Here is a 21,383-nt window from a genome sequence, read left to right on the forward strand (position 1 = left end):
AACACTCTGTCATGCTGAACGTCCAACACATTCTGGCTCACTGAGTGTCCAACACTTTGCCTCGCTTGTCTTCCAATACCTTGCCTTACCAATTTTCTATCCCATACTAGTCCTTTAGCCCTTTGCCTTGCCAGGTGTCCAACTCTTCTGTATTTAACCTACTGTAAAGCCATTATTACCTGCTATAACACCTGCCATTACTTCAGTATGTGAGAAGGCAGAGGTGTGGAATACTTTAGAATTATGCACTAGAATCACAAGCTGAGAAACTTTACAAACCTTACCCACATTACTTTAACCAGAAGTGGCATGCTTAAAACTTATATCTGATCTGTTTTTTTTCCCTGACTGTTTTTTACTCCTGCATGCATCCATCTTTTTAGCTAAACCTTTTACACCAAAACTGTTGATATACTTATCATCTTACTAATGAAGTCTGACCATTAGAGAGTCTTTTTTTATGCATCTCTACAGTGTTACAGACCTTTTCTCCCATTTAGTTAGCTCTTTCAGCCTTTGTATAGAGAACACAGTTGTACTGTGTGTGTGTGTGTGTGTGTGTGTGTGTGTGTGTGTGTGTGTGTGTGTGTGTGTGTGTGTGTGTGTGTGTGTGTGTGTGTGTGTGTGTGTTTGTGTGTGTGTGTGTGTGTGTGTGTGTGTGTGTGTGTGTGTGTGTGTGTGTGTGTGTGTGTGCATGTGTGTGGGTATATTAGTAAGCTTTATACAATACAAAACTTGTCATTTTACTCTTATGGGTTGATAGAAAGTCATATATACCCACAACAAAGCATGGACCAGCAGAAGTCTTCAGGCATTCCTCCAGAAGTTTCATACGCAGTCTCTGTAGTTCTGGACTGTCCCACTCCTCTGGGTCCACCCCCCAGTACAGGTCCACAACCTGAAACACACACACACACACACACACACACACACACACACACACACACACACACACACACACACACACACACACACACACACACACACAGAGGTGAAGTTAACCAATTACAGCAGTGCAGCATTTTTTTATTACTATCATTTGTTACTATTAGTAACTTTATTACATACTACAATTTTATTGTAATACACTATGCTTTAATTATAATAAAATACAATTTTATACACTATGGTTTTTCTGCCTAAATTTATACCACTAGGTATCAAATTCTGAACCCTGACACCAAAATGATTATAATTATCTGTCATAATTAATTAATTAATTCATTCATTCATTTTCTACCGCTTTATCCGAACTACCTCGGGTCACGCGGAGCCTGTGCCTATCTCAGGCGTCTTTGGGCATCAAGGCAGGATACACCCTGGACAGAGTGCCAACCCATCGCAGGGCACACACACACACTCATTCACTCATGCAATCACACACTACGGACAATTTTGCAGAGATGCCAATCAACCTACCATGCATGTCTTTGGACCGGGGGAGGAAACCGGAGTACCCGGAGGAAACCCCCGAGGCACAGGGAGAACATGCAAACTCCACACACACAAGGTGGAGGCAGGAATCGAACCCCGACCCTGGAGGTGTGAGGCGAATGTGCTAACCATTAAGCCACCGTGCCCATCGTCATAATTAATTGATTATAATTTTTGATTATTAATAATTTTCAACAAATAATTAATATATAATTAATAACATAATTAACTGATAGCTAATTACCAGTTGAAATGGATTTCTTTTATTATTATTCTCTTATTCTCACACAGTATGACTTTAAAACTGAAACAGTGCAAGAGAGACAGGGTGTAAAAGAGAGCGAGAGTGTGAAAAGACATGAAAATGGAGTCTACATGGATTTTTTCAATAGGGAGCTAAGACTTGCTTTAGCACAGCAAACAGATTTGACAGCATACTGCTAGAAACGAACAGTGTTAAATGAGCACAGTGGAGAGAGACGGGTCTTTCTGTGAACACTTTCTTTCCCATCTCACTTTTGTGTTTCTATTATTTGTTGTTTGTTATGTGCAAGTTTCTGTATGTGAGTGTGGTAAGAAGTGTAAAAATGGCATATTACTAAGTAACAGTGTTAAAGTCTCCTGTGGAGCATGTTAAACTCTCCTTTCCCCAAAACATCGAGGGCCAGCTTGGCCATCTAGGTGTAATATACACATGCACACAAACACACACACCTCAGTGCAATGATTATTAATAATACCTAATGCTCATATATAAGCTGCTGTTGCCAGGATATGTGTCTCGGGTGGGATGGGAATGTCATTAATGATGGCTTTTGTTGAGCTTTTGTTTGTTTCATGTCAGCCAACATCACATATATCCATATAGAATGTGTCAGTGGGATTCAAATCTGGAACAATACCCAGTCACTCTTACAGAGATATATAGCATCAGATATGTGCATTTCTGCATCCCTAGCTGCTACAGGGATTCCAATGCACTTAGTATGTGTAGATGAGAAACACAGACAGCATATGTGTATTGGTTGTGGTAAAAACAGTGTAATGAACAAGGACAGGGCATTTCTTCAGCACCAGTATTGCAGGGAGTCAGAATCGGTTCCACTGACACACGTAATCCAAACAGCAAGCTTGCTGCTGAGCTGTGTGTGTGTGTGTGTGTGTGTGTGTGTGTGTGTGTGTGTGTGTGTGTGTGTGTGTGTGTGTGTGTTTGAAGTTACTGAATGGTTTACATAGCAGTTATTCTATCTATGTACCCAATTATTTGAGAAATTCATAGATTTCATTCATCATTTTCTACCGCTTATCCGAACTATTGGAGAAATTATCTATCTAATTTGATCAAAAAAATATTAATCCAGACTGTTGGTTTAGTCTCATATTTTATTTAATTTTTTTAAAAAAAAGAATTAAATAAATTACGTTTGTGTACAATTTTTCTGAGCCAAAAATCGATTCGAAATATTAGTCGATGGTTATGCTGCATAGCTTGTCACACTACCTTTCACTCCCATCGAGTGTATTGCAGAACTATTGCTTGTACTATCAATCCCTTTTTTCCTAATTAGACACACACACGCACACACACACACACACACACACACACACACGCACGCACACACACACACACGCGCGCACGCACACACACGCGCACACACACACACACACACACACACACACACACACACACACACACACACACACACACACACACACACACACACACACACACACACACACAAAGCTTTGATAGTAATTTAAGCTTTGAAGTAATGGAACAGGTTTTTCCCAAAGGCAACTCTGACACAGTTTCTTCAAAATCAAGTGAGCCATGCACATTTCACCATTAAGGACCAATACAACCAACCCCAAACGTCTGACACTGTAAGGACTGCATTTATGTTGGAGGACCACACACTCACACATATACCACCATAGCATTCATCTAACATAGGTTGGCAGGAAGGAGGGATTACAGCATGAGTAATTAGGGACATTACAATGTCCCTAGATACTTATTGACAACACAATAAAGCAACATCTGAACCCAAGTGCACGAATGACCAGCTCACATGTTCCTTCTTTTCTAGGATTCCCACAACCTGAGATGTAAATGTAAATCTTTTAATGAGCAGGTCAGAGGTGACAGTGGAAGAAAGAAAACAAGACAGAAAGAAAACAGGACACTCAAGCTATTCCACACCATTTTTGGCAAACCCTGTCTTCATGGACCATGCCATTATATGCATTGTCATGTTGGAACAGGTTTGGACCTCTACAAATATGTGCTTTCAACTTTGTGGTCATAGTTTAGGGAAGGCCAAAATGTGTGTGTAATGGCCAGATGTCCACAAACCATTGGCCATATAGTGTAATTTTCAGTCTGCTTTGATCTGATATCCATAACATATGTAATATAGTTGTGAGTTCCATCTATTTTTTTTTTTACTCTTTCATCCTTTTTTTCCGACAAAATGCCTTTGGAAGGGAAATTAAACATACTCTGCATTTGCCATCAAACTGAGCACTCGAAATATACTGTAGCAAAGGTGATTAATGCATGAATAAAAACTGGCTATAGTTCAGTGCCTCCAGTTTTCTAAACATAAACCTTTGCATCTAAATGTAAATTATTTGCCTTATGGTGACTTCTTACCCAAGACTAGCCACAAGACTTCAGGTAAGAAAAGAAAAATATTAATGAGGTCATCACGGAGCGTTTTTCTAAACATTTAAAATTTCTTTCTGCACCAAATTTAAATCCCGTGTCTCTTCTATCGAGTCCTTGGTGCCAGTCAAAATGATAACTTGGAGAACTGATCACTGTCATCACTGTCATGTTATTTCAACCTTAGATCATTGTTCAGCAGTGTCATTTCTTATGTCAATATTTGAAGCAGAACAAGCAAGCTGCAGAATTGTTTTTTTCCCCTTTAATCCTTCTGCAGCTACTGTATATACTATACTGTATGTTACTTAGTAGTATATATCCTATATTATTATATTTCTGTATATTATCTGTATATATGTTATATGTTCTATGTTTTATTGCTGAGTACCTGCATTATGCAATGACAATAAAGCTCAATCGTCCGAGCCATCAACCTCAAAGTCATTTATTCAGACCATTTTAAGTAAATACCCAAGGTCTAGTCCTTACAGGGGTCATTTTCCACCTAGAAATGTTCACAATTTTGCTCAACTTTAATAACAAATAAATTTAAAGATGTAATCCAGTATTAGTGGATTATCGCTAGAACCCATAACTTCTAACTCACATAAGACGCCAATGGATACATACAGTAAGTACAATAATATCGAATAAATCTATCTATGTAAATCCCTTCTGGAGGCAGATGGAGGATTTAACTGTACCTATCTATGAGGAAGAGGTAGAATACGGTGATTATGGGTTGCGTAAAGTATCTGAGGTTAAGAGATACTTAAAAGAACATTCTTTACCAAGTCTATCATTAAGCGTGTGATTCTGCTGCTGTATATAGCATGCCAATACACTGTGGGGAATAAATTCACAGTTCCTAAAGGTATAATCATTAGGCTTTATGGTTATGCTTAGATATTTATGAGTATGCCTTAGAGAGCTGGGGATGAAGCCAGGCAGAAAAACAGGAAAAGAAAACAGATCAGCCATGCTTCAGGAATAATACAGTACATACGTATTAACGCTAATATCAGACAGCTAGCTGCAAAGGCTGCAATTACTTATATATTTATGAAACTGTTTAAAGATCTTCTTCTACACACCATATGATGTTCTATATAATTGCAATCCATGCAACACTAAACTCAACTTCTTTTCTCTAATGAATAATTTCATATCTAACTAAATCATTAAGCACTTAGTACATCATGAAACGTGATGTGGTTTTTCGTTGTAGCTGGAAGCAGTGCATGTGTTTTAACAGTGGCAGTGATGCTATTCATTAACCTTCTGTAAAGGGATTTCAGTAAAATGCACAACAATGTGTTGCAAGTTGCTTGATCATCATTATACGGCAGCTAATTTACACTTCACTTTGCAGAGTGTTTTATATCACACTTAATGCTTGCACTTGCATGATTTCCAAGCAGTAGAATTTCTATGTAATATAATTTATATATACAGTGTATGAATGGGCAATTTAAGTATCCTGACCTTGGTAAGTTATCATTAAAAAAAAAAATAAACAAATTAACACACACACACACACATATATGGCAAATTTTCAGTATTTAAGCTACAGATGCTACCAACCATTCAAACTACTTTTATGATCACTTCCATACACTGTGATGGCTTTTTTTTTAAACTTACTTAGAATAATATTTAGATTAAAAGTATACTTTTAAAATGACAAGCTGTTTTTTTTTCTTATTAACCTCAAGAATAGAAAAAGGACTGATTGTTATAACAATCTAAGTAAAAAAGAATCTTGTTTCACAGATGTTTTTCATTAAATGTAAATATGACTGGTTATGAAATAATTTCAAAAATTGCAATCATTGGATAATAACTGTGGTATAACTGTAACATCACAATTCACCTTCCTGGTGTTTGTATTTAACTGCATGTACTAATCTGTTATCCTTTATTCACAGATTAACTGCAACATTAACGTAAGCCTACACATAAAAAAATGAACTGTACTGAACAACGAGCTGATCAATGAGCTGATAATGAATTTCTGTGATTATGTGGATGATATCCTGTTATTTAAAGGAGTAGTCCTTTTAGTTGTAAAACTAACTTGTCATTATTTGTATGACTTAGTATTAGTATTATGTGTGCATGGTTAAATTCCAACAATCTAACACAGTTGAGAATCATTTTTGTACGTAGTATATAAGAACCCTCCTGAATTAAGAACATGTCCTGCAGTTTCATGACCAATTTAGAAGTGCAAAGTTTCTGATCTTTAAGAAAGAAAAATGAAATTATCCGATTTATTTCATTTGTAATTCGAAAACCAGACTTAAAGTGCAAATTAAGAACAAGAATAGTTTAAAACTTTTTTTAACTGTAAATACTTTTCTCCAAGAGTCTAAGTGACACACTTGAGTACAGTACAAATCAGTAAGAACAAGAAAAGATTTAGCCTTTAGTAGCAGACTACATATGCTGTAATGTCAGCGATTTCATTGTGATTTCAGTGCGATTAAGAGTAAATTACATATAGCCTACATCCTACACACACTTTTCAAGTAAACAAAACACTCAAAGATCTATTGTTGGGTGTTTTTTATAAGCTATTTTAGGGTTTTTCCTTTTAAATCCCAGTTATGAACACACATTAATGCACTGACTTTCCTCAAGGCAATCAGAAACTATGATGTATGTTGTGGTGGATATTTCTGAGTTTTAGTACATGACAGTGGTATATTATATTGGGGACAATGGTTTCTCAAGTGTTTAAGGCTCTGGGTTCTTGAATGGAAGGTTGGGGTTCAATCCCTATCTGCCACTGTTGGGCCCTCGATCAAGGCCCTTGACCATCTCTGCTCCATGGGCGCTGTATCATGGCTGACCCTGTGCTCTGACCCCAGCCTCCTCAGTTGGGATATGAAGAAGAAAGAATTGCTGTAATGTATATTTGGCGATAATAAAAGCTTCTGTGCCCCTAATTTCATTCATGCCACCCAGGTTCAATATTACTTTTTTAGTCTATCTCACAACACCCAAATACATTGCTTTGTTTTTCTACTCAGCCACAAATACACTGTGTCATACTAAATGATACACTAATACAGTGATGTACTCTTCAAATCACAGATAGCCTTTAGAGTGAAGTCAAAGTACCCACGAGTGTAGGTTAGGCAGCTGTCCAACTACTGATTATACGTGAAGGTGTCATTTTAAGATCAGACAAATTACAGCACTGATAGCCTCCATTTAGGGGCAATTAGAGAGGGAATATGGCATGGTCAATTATGTGGAGAGACAGAGAAGGAGAAACAGTGCGTGTGAGAGAGAGAGGCTTGATTCAGTATTATAGAGAAATGTGTGGAGCAGAGCGAAGGTAAAATACAAGAGGGAGAGAGACGGAGAGAAAGAAAAATTAAAAGCCCTGTCAAAGTTCTCCTGATTTACAAGGCTACCCACAATGCTCTGCGCCTTGAGTGCCTCTGCAATTAGACTACTGCTATGGCAACCAGCCACCTAGACTACCCGCCTTTTCGATTTATGAGAAGAGAATGAGAGAGAGAGAGAGAGAGAGAGAGAGAGAGAGAGAGAGAGAGAGAGAGAAAGAGAAATCCCCCCATGTCTGCAAATAATGTAACCGATATGTAAAAGCTAAACTCCACCAAGACAAATTATATGCTGTAAAAAAGATACAGTTTTAGTTCTTTTATTCATACTAAAGACAGTAAAGAGCAGCACAATGTGTGAAGCATGAACAATCGCCATCAATTATCCTCAAGCCTGCATGAAAAGGTTCATTTCTTTTCTTCAAAGACTAACTGAAACACTCAACGCAGTAAAACCATTTTAAGTCTAAAAAAACTAAAGAAACAATGAGAGACACAACAAACCCTAAACAAGCCAGTAAGCAGTGTATCTGACTTTGTGTTTTATTCTCTCTCTCTCTCTCTCTCTCTCTCTCTCTCTCTCTCTCTCTCTCTCTCTCTGTATCAGCTGATTTTCTTCCCTCTTTCAATCACCTTCAATGGATAAAAACCCCTTAGGTGGTTCTGGCAGAAAAATAGCTTACACAATTGCCAAAAATTGGATCCATTTTACACGTCAGACTTTTCTCATTTTCAGAATCTACCTATATATTTATTTCCATTTAAATAAAAATATTTGTTTCTAAAAAGCCCTGAGTGGCATCTTCTTTCAGCTTCTTTTCTTTCACTTTTTTATTTTTTATTTTACATAGTGTCTGCAAGCTAATTTTGAGAGGCAGCCATGAAAGCTCTACCATCTTCCTGTATCACCAAGCCTATAATCATGAACACTGTGGTTAGCGTCGTCATGGCAGCGTGTTTTTATTAATGCTGATGGGTTGCTCTCTCCCAGTGCTCCCTGGCTACATTATTCAGCCCATCATTAAAAGGTGTTGTTTGTATGAAAACAAGGTTGTGTGTGTGTGTGTGTGTGTGTGTGTGTGTTTGTGTGTGTGTGTGTGCATGTTTGTTTGTTTGGATGTGAATGGGACATTCTCTGTGTGTGTGTGTGTGTGTGTGTGTGTGTGTGTGTGTGTGTGTGTTCTCATGCTTGTTTGTTTGGGTGTACATGGGACAGTATATGTGTGTGTGTGAGTGTCTATGTGTGTGTGTGTGAGTGTCTGTGTGTGTGTCTGTGTGTTCTCATGCTTGTTTGTTTGGGTGTACATGGGACAGTATGTGTGTGTGTGTGTGTGTGTGTGTGTGTGTGTGTGTGTGTGTGTGTGTGTGTGTGTGTGTGTGTGTGTGTGTGTGTGTGTGTCTACATGTCTGTTTAGGTGTACATGGGACAGTGTGTGTCATGAGAACATGGAAGCAGATTGGGTTTTTTTTTTGGGAAAATAATCAATGGATGGTGTGAAGCAAAATACTGTTACCACACAGTGTTTGGAACATCTATGAAACAAGTTACTTCATTTGATCAATTATCAATGCTATAAGCAATCATTCCCTTGTTGCTGTTGGTCCTGTGTGCGTTTCTGATACAGTAATACAGTACAGTAATGTATGAGAACTGAGCATATTAATATAAAATGTTGCGGAAGGAAAAGTCAAAGTCATGCTGTCAACTTAATCCCTCCTGACCAATCAGAATTGATCGTTCAACAGCACTGCGGCATAATATTTAATATACAGTGTAATATTAAATAACATCTGGTACCTGGTACAGTATGTTAACTGTGCACAGTCTGTCTTATAGCCAATAAAGAAATGATCAAATCTCCATGTAATACAAACACAATATAAAGCTACACATATAACATACATACTTCAGCTGCTGTAAATCCCTCCATACTGTAACACTGTCAGTGTTTGTGTGTGTGTGTGTGTGTGTGTGTGTGTGTGTGTGTGTGTGTGTGTGTGTGTGTGTGTGTGTGTAAGTAAACAGGGAAAACACCCAAGGCATCTTTTGTTTTTTTGTCTTTCTCTTCGCTCTACACACACACACACACACTGCCACACACACACACTGCCACACACACACACACACACACACACACACACACACACACACACACACACACACACACACACACACACACACATTCATTCATTCCAGGAATGTCACAGGAAATAGAATCAAGCAACAGTGACCAGAAAAAAAATTTGATTTGCCACATCATATTTATCAGTTCTTTATCAGCATCCTCAGGCCTTTCTTCCCCCTTCCCACAAATAAACCCATCAAACTAATACTAATTCTTGTTGCTAGGGTACTGCCAACAAGGGGGCACCTTTTGTAATTTGAATATTTATCTTTATAGCTTTAAAAATGATTTGTGGTACTTTACAAAGCTTTACTTTAAAAATTATTAAATTTTTAAAGCCTTTTAATTTGTGTAATTACATCACATGCTTCTTCCTAGATAACTGACACACACTAGACAACATGTGTCAAACATGTGGCCCACAGCCTAATTTCATTTGGCCCGCATGAACATGGACAAAATAGGTGAACACCTGAGTGCTGCGCTGATGTAAATCACACTATAAAAATGATACGTCATGTATAGCGCTGCTGAAATATCCGGAAAAAAAAATGTGATTCCATGATTCCGTCTCTACAGTTAAACTGTGGTGGGTGTCAGGTGGACGTTAGACAGCAGTGTTTTAGATAGATGGCAGATAGCAGTGTGGGTGGTGATGCCACAGATTTCTTATATAATCATTTATGGCACAATCTACTGTCAGACAATCTTTCCAAATTAATAGCATTGCCATGAAATAGATTTACATCACTTTCATTCAAATGATTAAAATAACAACAATAATATTATATTATCTAACTTATATTAATAGTATCTGATCTACTGTTCTTTTACAGTAAACTCCAGCTGGCTATTTTACTGACTTTCACCTCCATATCTCTGTGCTTACATGGTAGCTAGCTGGGAATACAAACAAGTGGTAAATTATTATATTTATTATAATTATATATATATACACACACAGTATTTGTGTGTGTGTGTGTGTGTGTGTGTGTGTGTGTGTGTGTGTGTGTGTGTGTGTGTGTGTGTGTGTATGTGTGTGCATCCATTTTATTTAAATGAATGGTAGAAACCTATAAGGGCATCTGGACACCAACCAATCCCATACCCTACAGATGTCAATCATCCTACAGTGCTTGTTTTTGGACTAGTGTCGATATGTATTACAAAAATGCTGATGTGATGTGCAACATCAAAAGTCCATTGAACAAACTTTATTTACAGTGTAAAAGTGTTCAAATGTGTGTGAATTTTGAAAATCCTCTTTTGAACCTTTAATCTCTGTTTTGCATGTCTGTAAAGGCAGGCGCCCTTAAAAGTATACCTTTTGTTCCTTCAGTGTCTACCTTTAACCTAGATAGACGCGTGCAGTGTTCCTTTAAAGCTTTATTCTTAAAGGTAATTACGGTCCAATTATGTACCTTAAACCTTTTTAAGGTACACTATAGCCATGTCTGAAGGTGAAAGATAAAGGCTAGAAAAGGAAAAGTACAGTTCAGTACTCTTTTTTTCTGAGAATGCATGAATCATTGTGTGCAGAAAGATTTCTCCTCACAGTGGTATCTCTTCTCTGTAACATGTTAATACACATGGAATGCTCCAGTGATAAGGCAGCACTGTCACATTAACTGGTGATGCTTTTTAATGAAATGACTGTTTAAATGCAGTGCTAGATAAAAGCAGAAATACAGGTGCTGCTGGGATTGAATCTCAATTACTCAGTGGAGCTAAAACAAGTTCATTTAATAGCAGTCCCAAATGGCTCTTGCTGTAAAGGTGTCACTTAAAAAGATTGTCTTTTTTTAACCACAATAAGACATTCTCAAGAAAAGTAATGGCTCAATTCTGAATAATATACAATTTTTCCATTAAATGGGGCATAACATGTTTACATAAGGGTAAGAGATGCTGCGGGAAAGATTTCTAAACCAGGACAAGCCCCAAGCCTATGTTGTTTTGGTCCAACTATGGGCATCTGCTTCAGCCGCCGGCCATCATCTCTCATGACCCTTCTGGATTTGTTTAACAAACAGCCACGATAGAGATCTGTCCTCTCTCTCTCTTTTCTCCCTCAACACATTCAATTTGCATTGTAAACTATCCTCAGTGAGCATGGAATGAGGGAAGGGACGGAATCAAATCAGGACGAAGCAAAAGGTATGTCTCATTTAGACCTGAAACCTGGCAGAGCTGGGGTTGAATGTGTGTGTGTGAGTGTGTGTGAATATGAGTGTGTGTGTGTGTGTGTGTGTGTGTGTGTGTGTGTGTGTGTGTGTGTGTGTGTGTGTGTGTGTGTGTGTGTGTGAGAGAGAGAGAGAGAGAGAGAGAGAGAGAGAGAGAGAGAGAGAGAGAGAGTTTGAAACAGACAGGAAGATTTAGTCGCACCATTTCTCACACCTGTAACCCTGTTAAACAGAAAAAAGCTTTGTGATATTATTTCTGGTGAACCAAAAAGTCTACCAACCCTCCTGGGACAAACAGATCCAGCAGAGCACTTCTTTTACCTGGAACTCAATGCCATAGTTTTCTCTACAGAAGTCCCTCAGCTTGGGGTAAACGTGTTCTTTCAGGGCATTCCTCTCTGCCTCCGTATCTGCAACCAGAAACACAGAACGTTAGAATAAAGGCCCTTTCATTTCACTTCATTTCAGAAAAAACATTTTTTTTCTCAGGCAACACATTTTTTATCATCTTTTACATCATGAAAACTACTTGTGATCTTGATCATGTGAAAGGCTGTACTCAGAAATGGTTGTTTTTTTTTCTTGTATAATCTTCATCACACACAAGTTAGCAGGTTTTCCTTAACAAACCTGTGGTAACAGCATCAAAAATAGCACACAGCCTGTGGCTCTGATATATCAGTGTCCTGAGAGTCAGGAGGGAGTGATGACACTGATAAGGTGTGGACATGTGAGTTTGCTAAAAGCTTGCAGGCCTTGGAGATAAATGCATACCACATGATGCTGCCTATTGCTATGTTTCTTAAGACTTTTATTTTGTAAATACTACAGTGTACTTGTGACATTTGACACAGACATAGACTTGAATTATGATTTTTTTAAAAACATTTTTACTAAACTCTAGTGTAAACTGATGTCGTTTTTTTTTTAGAAGATAACTGTGCTACAAATAAACACTTGAAAGAAACAAATGATATCTGCCAACAGATTTATAGATAAACTTTAAACAAATGAAATGAACATTAGTTACATAATTTTCTATTTGTCATTTAATAATATTATAATGAGAAATATTAGGTCATTTTTGCCTTCATTCAAAATATTTATACTTATTTAGATGTCTTACTTAGCAGTGACAACAGCTAGCATCTACTGTAAATATGGAATGCTAACAATCAAAAAATATGAACTTTGTTTTTCGTCCTTGGTTTTTGATCATTTTTGATCAGAGCTTACTAAAATACTTCACATATTTTATGTTTAGTATTTTAGTAAGCTCTGATAATGAATAATAGTAAATCGAGCCTTTTAATATTCATTAAATCAAATATTGAACAGGTGATCAAATTAGTTCCCTGACACTGCATTGCCTCAGATTATAAACCATCCATTCATCCGTTCATTTGCCTGGAGACTATTTTCACAAGGCAGGGGACACCATGGACAGGGTTCTAACCCATCTCAAAACACAATCACACACTAACACACTATGAAAAATGAAGAGATGCCAAGCAGCCTATAGTGCATGTCTTTGAACTGGGTGAGAAAACCAGAGTACCAGAGGAAACCCCCCCAAAGCACCAGGAGAACATGTAGACTCACACCCAAACTCGACACAGAGGTGGAAATCCGCTCCCCAGCCTTGGAGTTGAGAGGTAAACATGCTAACCACTAAGTCAATGTGCAACCTCCCTGCATCAATGCAGACAAATTATTTTGAATTTTAGATAGTGTATGTATAGAAACCTTTTCTCACTGACAGTATTTCACTGCTACAGACACTGCTTGCCACTTCCACCTAACCTTTTTTGTCACAGACCTTTCAAGAAATACGTAGACAGCTCAAGGTCAGGAGTTTCCAATGTTGAGCACATTTCACCAGTCTTTTGAAACATATTTTCCCCCCTGTTTGCTCAGGTGCACTATTGTGAAAACAACAGGTCCAATAACAAATATAGTGTCATCTAGAACATAGTGCAGCCCTAGAGAAGATATTCCACAACTGGATCCTATTCAATATAATGTACAGTCTGTGAGTAATTAAAGAGAGATGGATATTTTTGTTTTTTTAGGCAAATTAAGCAAATAACTAAATGAAATAATACTAAACTATGGATATATATATTGCAATATATTGCAAAAGCTGTGTGACATGGATGCTTTATAGTCTTCAGGTCAACAATATCAATTGCAAACAATTTGTTAAACATGACATTTGTTTTTCATTTATTGTTAATTTACCATGCTTGTATTGTTTGTACCCATTGTGCTATATAAAATAACCACGGTTTTTATATGGTGCTTACAATACAAAACTAAATGAAAGCTTACATTCTGCATTTTATCCTCAGCCTCACACTTACGTCATACCCATTGTGCTAAAATACAGAGCTAAAGTGCAGAGAACAGAAAAAATATCATTGATTTTGGTTCAACCAAACAGAGTCTATGTTTCGGTCATTATTCGTTCGGTTTTTCTCCCATGGCTTTAGACCTATTCTTTATTGATAATATAGAGGGGGATCTGTATCTAATGATCTTGTTCTATCTTAAAAAAAAATCTACTAATTATAATGCTAAAATCTGACTTGACATTTTGTAACAAGATGGATTTTGACAAATAAGATTTTATTTGATCAAGAAAATCATTACTTACTGTTCACAAATAAACATAGCCTCTTTACAATGCCTCAGCAGCACAAGGGCCAAGTTCAACAAACCATTGTGATGTGCTTGCTAGAAAATATGATGCAATTGCATGAACTAATTGGACTATCATACTGTAGGCTATCATCATGGGTCAAAAACATGCAGATGGCATGTGGCTAATGCTTGGACTTAACAAGACAAGTGCCTGTTAGTTCTTTGTAAAGGAACTAAGGCACAACTGGATTTCATTCAAACTAAACAACTAATCAAGGGTGAGCCACAAAACAGGAGAATAACATAAGGTAACAAACCAATGACGAGACAGGGTCAGAAAGTAAAAGCATAAGCCAAAGTAAATGAAAATAACATGATGTGACCCCAAAAAAATACTCATCATGCTTGGAACAATGTGTACTGTTAATAATGATGCAGTGTCTCTAAATGCAAACTATTAGTTAGTAAACGTAGTAAATAGTAAAATATAAATGAACCAATTCAATACTTTTGTTGCCCGCTTTGGTAAAAATGCCAAGAATAAAAAAATTAGAATAAGGTATGTCACGCTAGATAAATAACGACATATTGTCAAGTGTCATAAATGGACCCTTGCCAAAAGCATATCTGTGCTGTAGAAATCTGTTTGATGGTTCTAACTAGTTAAATAATATAAACTAATAATATACCCTCTGATATAAACCAGCACACAGCCACTATTCATTGTTAACAACTTGTGAAATTGTTGTTTTAGCTATAAATGCGGATCACAGATGTCAAATCCACTAATGATACAGGAGTATTAGGGACTTCTCTCATAATGTGGTACAGTAAACATTAAATGCTTTTAAACTCAATATCTTAATAAAAATGAAGTAAGGCAATTCTCTTCATAAATATACAGCCTTTTGTATTGCAAGTTCCTGTAGTAAGAAAAAAAAAATCTTTCCAATGTTTTTTTGATTCACCTATTTAGTCTCTAGAGCCCATATGTTGGCAAATCTTGACTGATGTATCTTTAATATGCTATGTTCTTTAATAAATACATTTCTCTGTCTTTTTTAAATAAAAATGAACATTTGAGAATCTAAATTTGCTCTTGTCCAATGATTCAGTGAACACAAAATGTCTTTTGCACAGTACTGCGTGTAGAAATTGATAATAAATTATTTAACATCAAATGCCGTTGTTTATAAAGCAGGAAAATGTGAATATGTGAAATTGAAGGTGTTCATGAAAAAAAAAACCTCCACAATGCCTTCAGTGAGGATGCTGTTATTGTTGATGTTTCCCTTTAAAAACTGCATGCAATAATATAAATGTGTTACATTTAGAATCCCATTTTATTCCTATTTTAGAATCTTATTTTTCATCAACCACAAAATATATAAATAAATGCTTAAATGACAGAAAAGTACTTTATCTTTCCCTGGTGAACATAACTTTTGCTATGTTGGGTAAAGAATTTGTGGAAAGCTAATTTTAATTGTGCACAGAAATGGTCCAATGCACACGTGTGTCTGTTATTTGCTTTGTTGGTTTTGCATTGTAAAAAGGAAGTCTTTAGGGATTGAATAACTCTACACATAGACCCTCAGACTACTATTAGGCATATCTACTATTTTAATTATCCATTCTTTCATTTACTATTACTCTGTCTGAAAATTTTCACATCTACCAACTACATCGGCTTATACATGAAATCTATCTCTACTGTACGTCACACACACATACACATACACATGCAAACACACAAACACACACAGTCTCAGTGGCAGCAGACTGGCCAGAACTGTAACTTTCACTCAGGCTTTATGGATCTCATGGCTTAAACGCTTGCTGTGATTGATGACGATAGGTTGTAAACCAGGAGCGAGAGAAAAGGAGTGAAATCTGGTGAGATCATTTCAGTGAGGAGAGATGGATAGATAGATAGATAGATAGATAGATAGATAGATAGATAGATAGATAGATAGATAGATAGAGAGAGAGAGAGAGAGAGAGAGAGAGAGAGAGAGAGAGAGAGAGAGAGAGAGAGAGAGAGAGAGAGAGAGAGAGAGCAGTGCCAATAAAGCATTATTAAACTAGATTGTATTGAATGGGGGAGGGATCTGGAGCTGGAGCACAAAGCAGGGAGAAAGGGAAAGGCAGGGGAGAAATAAAATAAATAAAAGAAACTTCAAGTTTCCCCCATAAAGCCCTGTGGCCTCATTCAAAGCTCCGAAAGACTGCCATTAAACATCTTTTCAGCCTAGAGAGATGGAACCAAATGAAATAAAACAGTCCTTTATTGAACACTTTTAGGGACCACTTTCTGAGATTTTCTGCTCTCCATTAAACATGAAGCTAACCATAAAACAACACCCCAGTGTAAATCCAAAGCCTTTTAATTTGTGTATTTGAATACCAAGGCACCAAACTTTACCAGGTCATATAATACAAAACACTCTTTTCTAGACTATCCTCTAAAGAAAACAATATGTACGCACTTAAGTATCCAATTTTTTATTTTATTTATTCCATTGTTTGGCTTGTGAAAACCTAGATACGTCCTTTTTGTTGTTTTTTGGAAACTGGACAAAATTCTAAGTCTAAGTATTTTCAATCATTACATCATTCCTGTTACTATGAGTAAAGCTTAAACACTCTCTTCCTCTAACCGCACGTCGGTGTTGGTCTGTGCATGTAGATGAGATTCATATTGACAATTTCTAATCTTGGAGCTTTGGAGCAACACAGGAAAAAGCAGGGTGAATTGAACAGTCTATTTTATATTTCTACTGTCTGGCACTTATATAAAAGATAATCAAATCCAAAATTCCTATTTGTTTAAACCTCTCTATCTCTATTTGTTGTTTTAAGATGCTTCTCAAAAATGGCACATTTGCTTGTAATAAAATTAAGCAAAACCTTGTAAAATATATAAAAAAGAAAAGCCTACATCTTACACATATATATGCTTAATTAGACTTGGAAGAATGACAGATTCATTGGTAATGCTTTACATTAGGATTTCTTTAGCTGACAATATTTAATGCAATAACTTTATCATATCAGTATCTTATCCGTAACTTGTGTAGTAACTTCGATAACACGTGCATTAATTGATGTTTTTTAAATAATACACCAAATAATACACCACCCGCACAATACAACCTACAATGTTCAAAGCCTCCATAAACCAAAGTATGAATACTGCCCAATATGATCCAACACCTTCATGACCATTATTGTGAGTGTGAACTGTAAATGATCCCTCATTGCTCATCTGAAGTTCCTCTAGTTTCTCTGGTTTACATTACCTTCAAAAGGCATGCCAGTAATTTGTGGTGTTTACTCTAGTCCACGAGGACTGGGGTGCCTGCAGGTTTTGATTCCAATTAAGCAAAAGTCCACATGTTTAATCAGTTGATCTTGGCTTTCAATGGTCCATCAGGTGTTACTTCTGCTTGGTTGGAATGAAAAACTGGACACCCCTGCAGCAGGTGGATTGGTGACTCTAAATTGCCCTAGGTGTGAATGGGTGTGTGAATGGTTCCCTGAGATAAAGCTTAGCGTTCATGCTGAGTGTTCCTGGGATTGACTCCAGATTCAACATGACCCTGACCAGGTTAAAGCGCTAACTGTAGCTGAATCAATGAACAAATTGCATATATATATATATATATATATATATATATATATATATATATATATATATATATATATGTATATATATATATATAATTATATAATAATATTACTTATATATATTATATATATTACTTATATATATATATTATTATATATTATAAGTAAAGGCCAAAGTTCAGTAAGTTATCAACAACTAGATACATGCTGTAATTTAATTTGTTCTAATTTATGTACTTATTTCTATTCCTGTATTAAATAAACATTAGCCAATGCTGGTATATTTAGTTAACATTTAACTAAATGTCAGTTAATACTTTCTTAACATTACATACGGTTTGTTAATGTCACTTTTAACATTTGTTAATGTTAATTAATACAGCAGATAATATTAGCTAATGATCCTTGGAGGAACCCTAATGCACAACGTTACCCATTTGATTTGTTAAACGTTTATGTGGCAGCGTACAGGTTGCATTGTCACTACATTCATTGTGAAAACAGAGTATAATTATACACAATGAACTATATATCGCCAATGCTAATTTATATTTAATGTAAGAAATACAGTTAATGGTAATTCCAACCCAGATCTCTTGATCTCTTTTTTATTGAGAAATGTGATAAATCTGTGAGAAACAAAGTGACTTTAGTCAGCAAATATGGTCACAAGCCAAGTTAGTAAGGTGTTAAAGAAGCTCCTATATGATATAAATAAATGACTGTGGAAGACTGTGAATATCAGATCCCTTTCTCTGTTAAAAAGGTGCTGTGCTCATAAAAGCTTAACCACCCTGGATTTGCCCCAAAGAGAGATAGGAGAGCCAAACAAGCGTATAAATGTTATTCCCTCTGTTTCCTCAAAGCTGACTTGTGGTGTAACTGTGGTGCAGCTGCTCCCCTTCCTCCATGTAGCAGTGTCTTTAAATCATAGTGTAGCATTTAACCATAGCATGGATAAGGATCATAACACAAAAAGAGAGTTTCAGGGTTAAGGATAATTAAGGAGGTAGATTTTAGAACACTTGTTACAAGGAGTGTGAGTGTGTGGGTGAATTTCTAGTGAATTAATTGCACCCTCTAGTGCTCATGTAGGATGAGCATCACACGAAACATCGGAAACATAACCAAACTCCGAAACCCCATTCATTCTCATACATGTGTATGAATGTGTTATGTATTAATACCCTGAAGAAAGCCTCCTTCTTATCTCACACACCTCACTGTTTTCTTAATTTCTTTAATCCCTGAGCTGAAGCTGTCCACTGTCTGCTCTCTGCAGCTGGAGAAGAGAAATGTGACAGGTTTTCTACTCCTAATCTAGTCTCCTTGCAGTGTTTTTTTTCCTACAGCAAGCACATAAAGCTTTATCAAGAAATAAAGCTGTGGTGCCTGTAAGTGTGTTTAATAAGTGTGTCACAATCCATGAGAGATGAATCCATATTCTTACAGTTTCTTTTCTTAGTACATCCCATGGTACTGCCTTGGAAAGCCCTTTGCCATTTATTTACATAAAAAACGATCTTTCGCCTATGTATTTTTGTTGCAACTCTTGCTATTTTGATCAAATACCTATCTCAGCATGTTTTTATTCTGCTCACCCAAATTTACTAAAGGTACAGTAAGTGATACTGGATACTTGATATACTATGATACTTGTTTTAGCTCAAAATTCCTGACAAAAATATCCCCTTCTTTTTAATATTTTGTCTCTTAATTGACTTTTAAGTGCCAGTATGATTGGGACGTAAGATGAGACACTACCTTGTCTGATCGGTTGGAGGTTGTTGGTCCACATCATTCATTTTTGCTCCTGTTTATAGTATACAGTATGAGCTGCAAACTCATTTTATTATTTTAAAGAAATGTAATTTTATTAAATTCTACTTACTGCTAAATATTACAAAAGTTATATATTTAAGTAGAAAAAGTAAAAATATCACTGAACTCGTCTCAGAAAATGGTCAGCAGATAAATCAAGGTTATATGATAATTGATATGTTATGAAAATCATTTGTTTAATATATTTAAAGGCTTATTATTAGGTACAGAGTGCAGTTTATCTTATCCCTTTCTCTCTCATTTTACCACCCCTGTCTGTTTCTCTCAATGTCTCTCTCTCCTCTCACCTAACCTGCCCTTTCCTTGCTTTGTTTACTCCAAGATTAGAAGCCCTATTTTAAGGTCTTCCTGCATCGCAGAGTCAAATCTTCTGCTGCATGCTTTTTGCATTGCTTGTACCTTTGAGTGACATACTGCTCCTCAGCATCACTCATGCACACTGGTCATTTGATATAATATAATCCTCATAATCCTCAAAAATCTATAGATTATATAAAGATTGCATGTGCTATAAAGTAAATAACTAAATACCTTGTATGCTTGTGTTGCAAGATGTCTGTTTTAATCAAAAGCAGGAACATTGCTGTCAGGTTGTCAGTGATTTTGTTGTTTACTATTGTTATTTCTGCCTAAATATTAATTAAACAAATCTGCAGGTTTGAGCTGGTTCATGTATGGTAAAGTAGGCCTGTTTTAAATAGTAAGAATGGAGACTCTCAAAGCCCTGATGCTAAGTCATCATTTTGAGTTTTCACACCACCAACACTCTTTCCCTAATGACCCTAATGATTTTTCGCAAACCAGTGCAGGGTTATTTTAGGATTGCCCTTGCTTTATGTCCTAACAGCTTGGTCTCTTCCTACAGTGCCATATTTATTGCTTTTTCTTTCAGCATGACTGCACTGACAGCTTTCACAGTAGTTCAGTCATCAGCACACTGGTGACACACAGCTGGCCGTCCAGTGTACAGTGTACAGTTCAGTGTACATATAATGAAACACAATGCTGTTTTATTCTCAGGGTCATCTCAAATCATTACTAATTTTTTGTGTCAACTGTTAAATTTTATGAGGTTTTTGGCATTGATCTGGCCACAAAGTAAGGAGTTGCTATGTGGGGTTTCCTGTTTTCTTCAGTCTCTCTTAAACTAGTAGCCGCTATATTGGAGGATATTGGGATGGTTGATGGCATGCGTAAACCACCTCTGCACATCGATCCCTAACATCACGAAACCATGTCATTTTTTAAACAGGTCACGATAATAGTTCACTGCTATGAAAACCGCTAAACAAGCTGAAGGCTTTTCTTGGATTATTAAGAAAGCACAAATGCTTCATCCTCGCTAACAGACATACCAAACACTACTCTGTTGTAGGCTTCTGAATAGAACCTAAAAGGGTTCACCCAGAGGGTAAGAGGGAAAAATAACAAAAACAAAACATTTGGGTTCCTGACATAAAAACAAAGAGTATTATTTATTCCATGTTTCATGTCTAGC

At 36.5% G+C, this 21,383-nt stretch overlaps 1 protein-coding gene across 3 annotated transcripts in view; it reads right to left on the reverse strand.

Moving 5' to 3' along the window:
* The window catches only part of LOC113635117 (NACHT and WD repeat domain-containing protein 2), a 45,698-nt gene that overhangs the window by 21,124 nt on the left and 3,191 nt on the right, over positions 1 to 21,383 (reverse strand). For all 3 annotated transcript variants that reach the window (XM_047801021.1, XM_047801025.1, XM_027134350.2), the window contains exons 3-4: positions 12,092 to 12,180; positions 782 to 898 (exon numbers count right to left, since the gene is read on the reverse strand). In XM_047801021.1, coding sequence (XP_047656977.1) covers positions 782 to 898; positions 12,092 to 12,180 — 206 coding nt within the window. The remainder of the gene's footprint in view (positions 1 to 781; positions 899 to 12,091; positions 12,181 to 21,383) is intronic.

The sequence above is a fragment of the Tachysurus fulvidraco genome, chromosome 1 (genome assembly GCF_022655615.1).
Source record: "Tachysurus fulvidraco isolate hzauxx_2018 chromosome 1, HZAU_PFXX_2.0, whole genome shotgun sequence".
Lineage (NCBI taxonomy): Eukaryota > Metazoa > Chordata > Actinopteri > Siluriformes > Bagridae > Tachysurus > Tachysurus fulvidraco.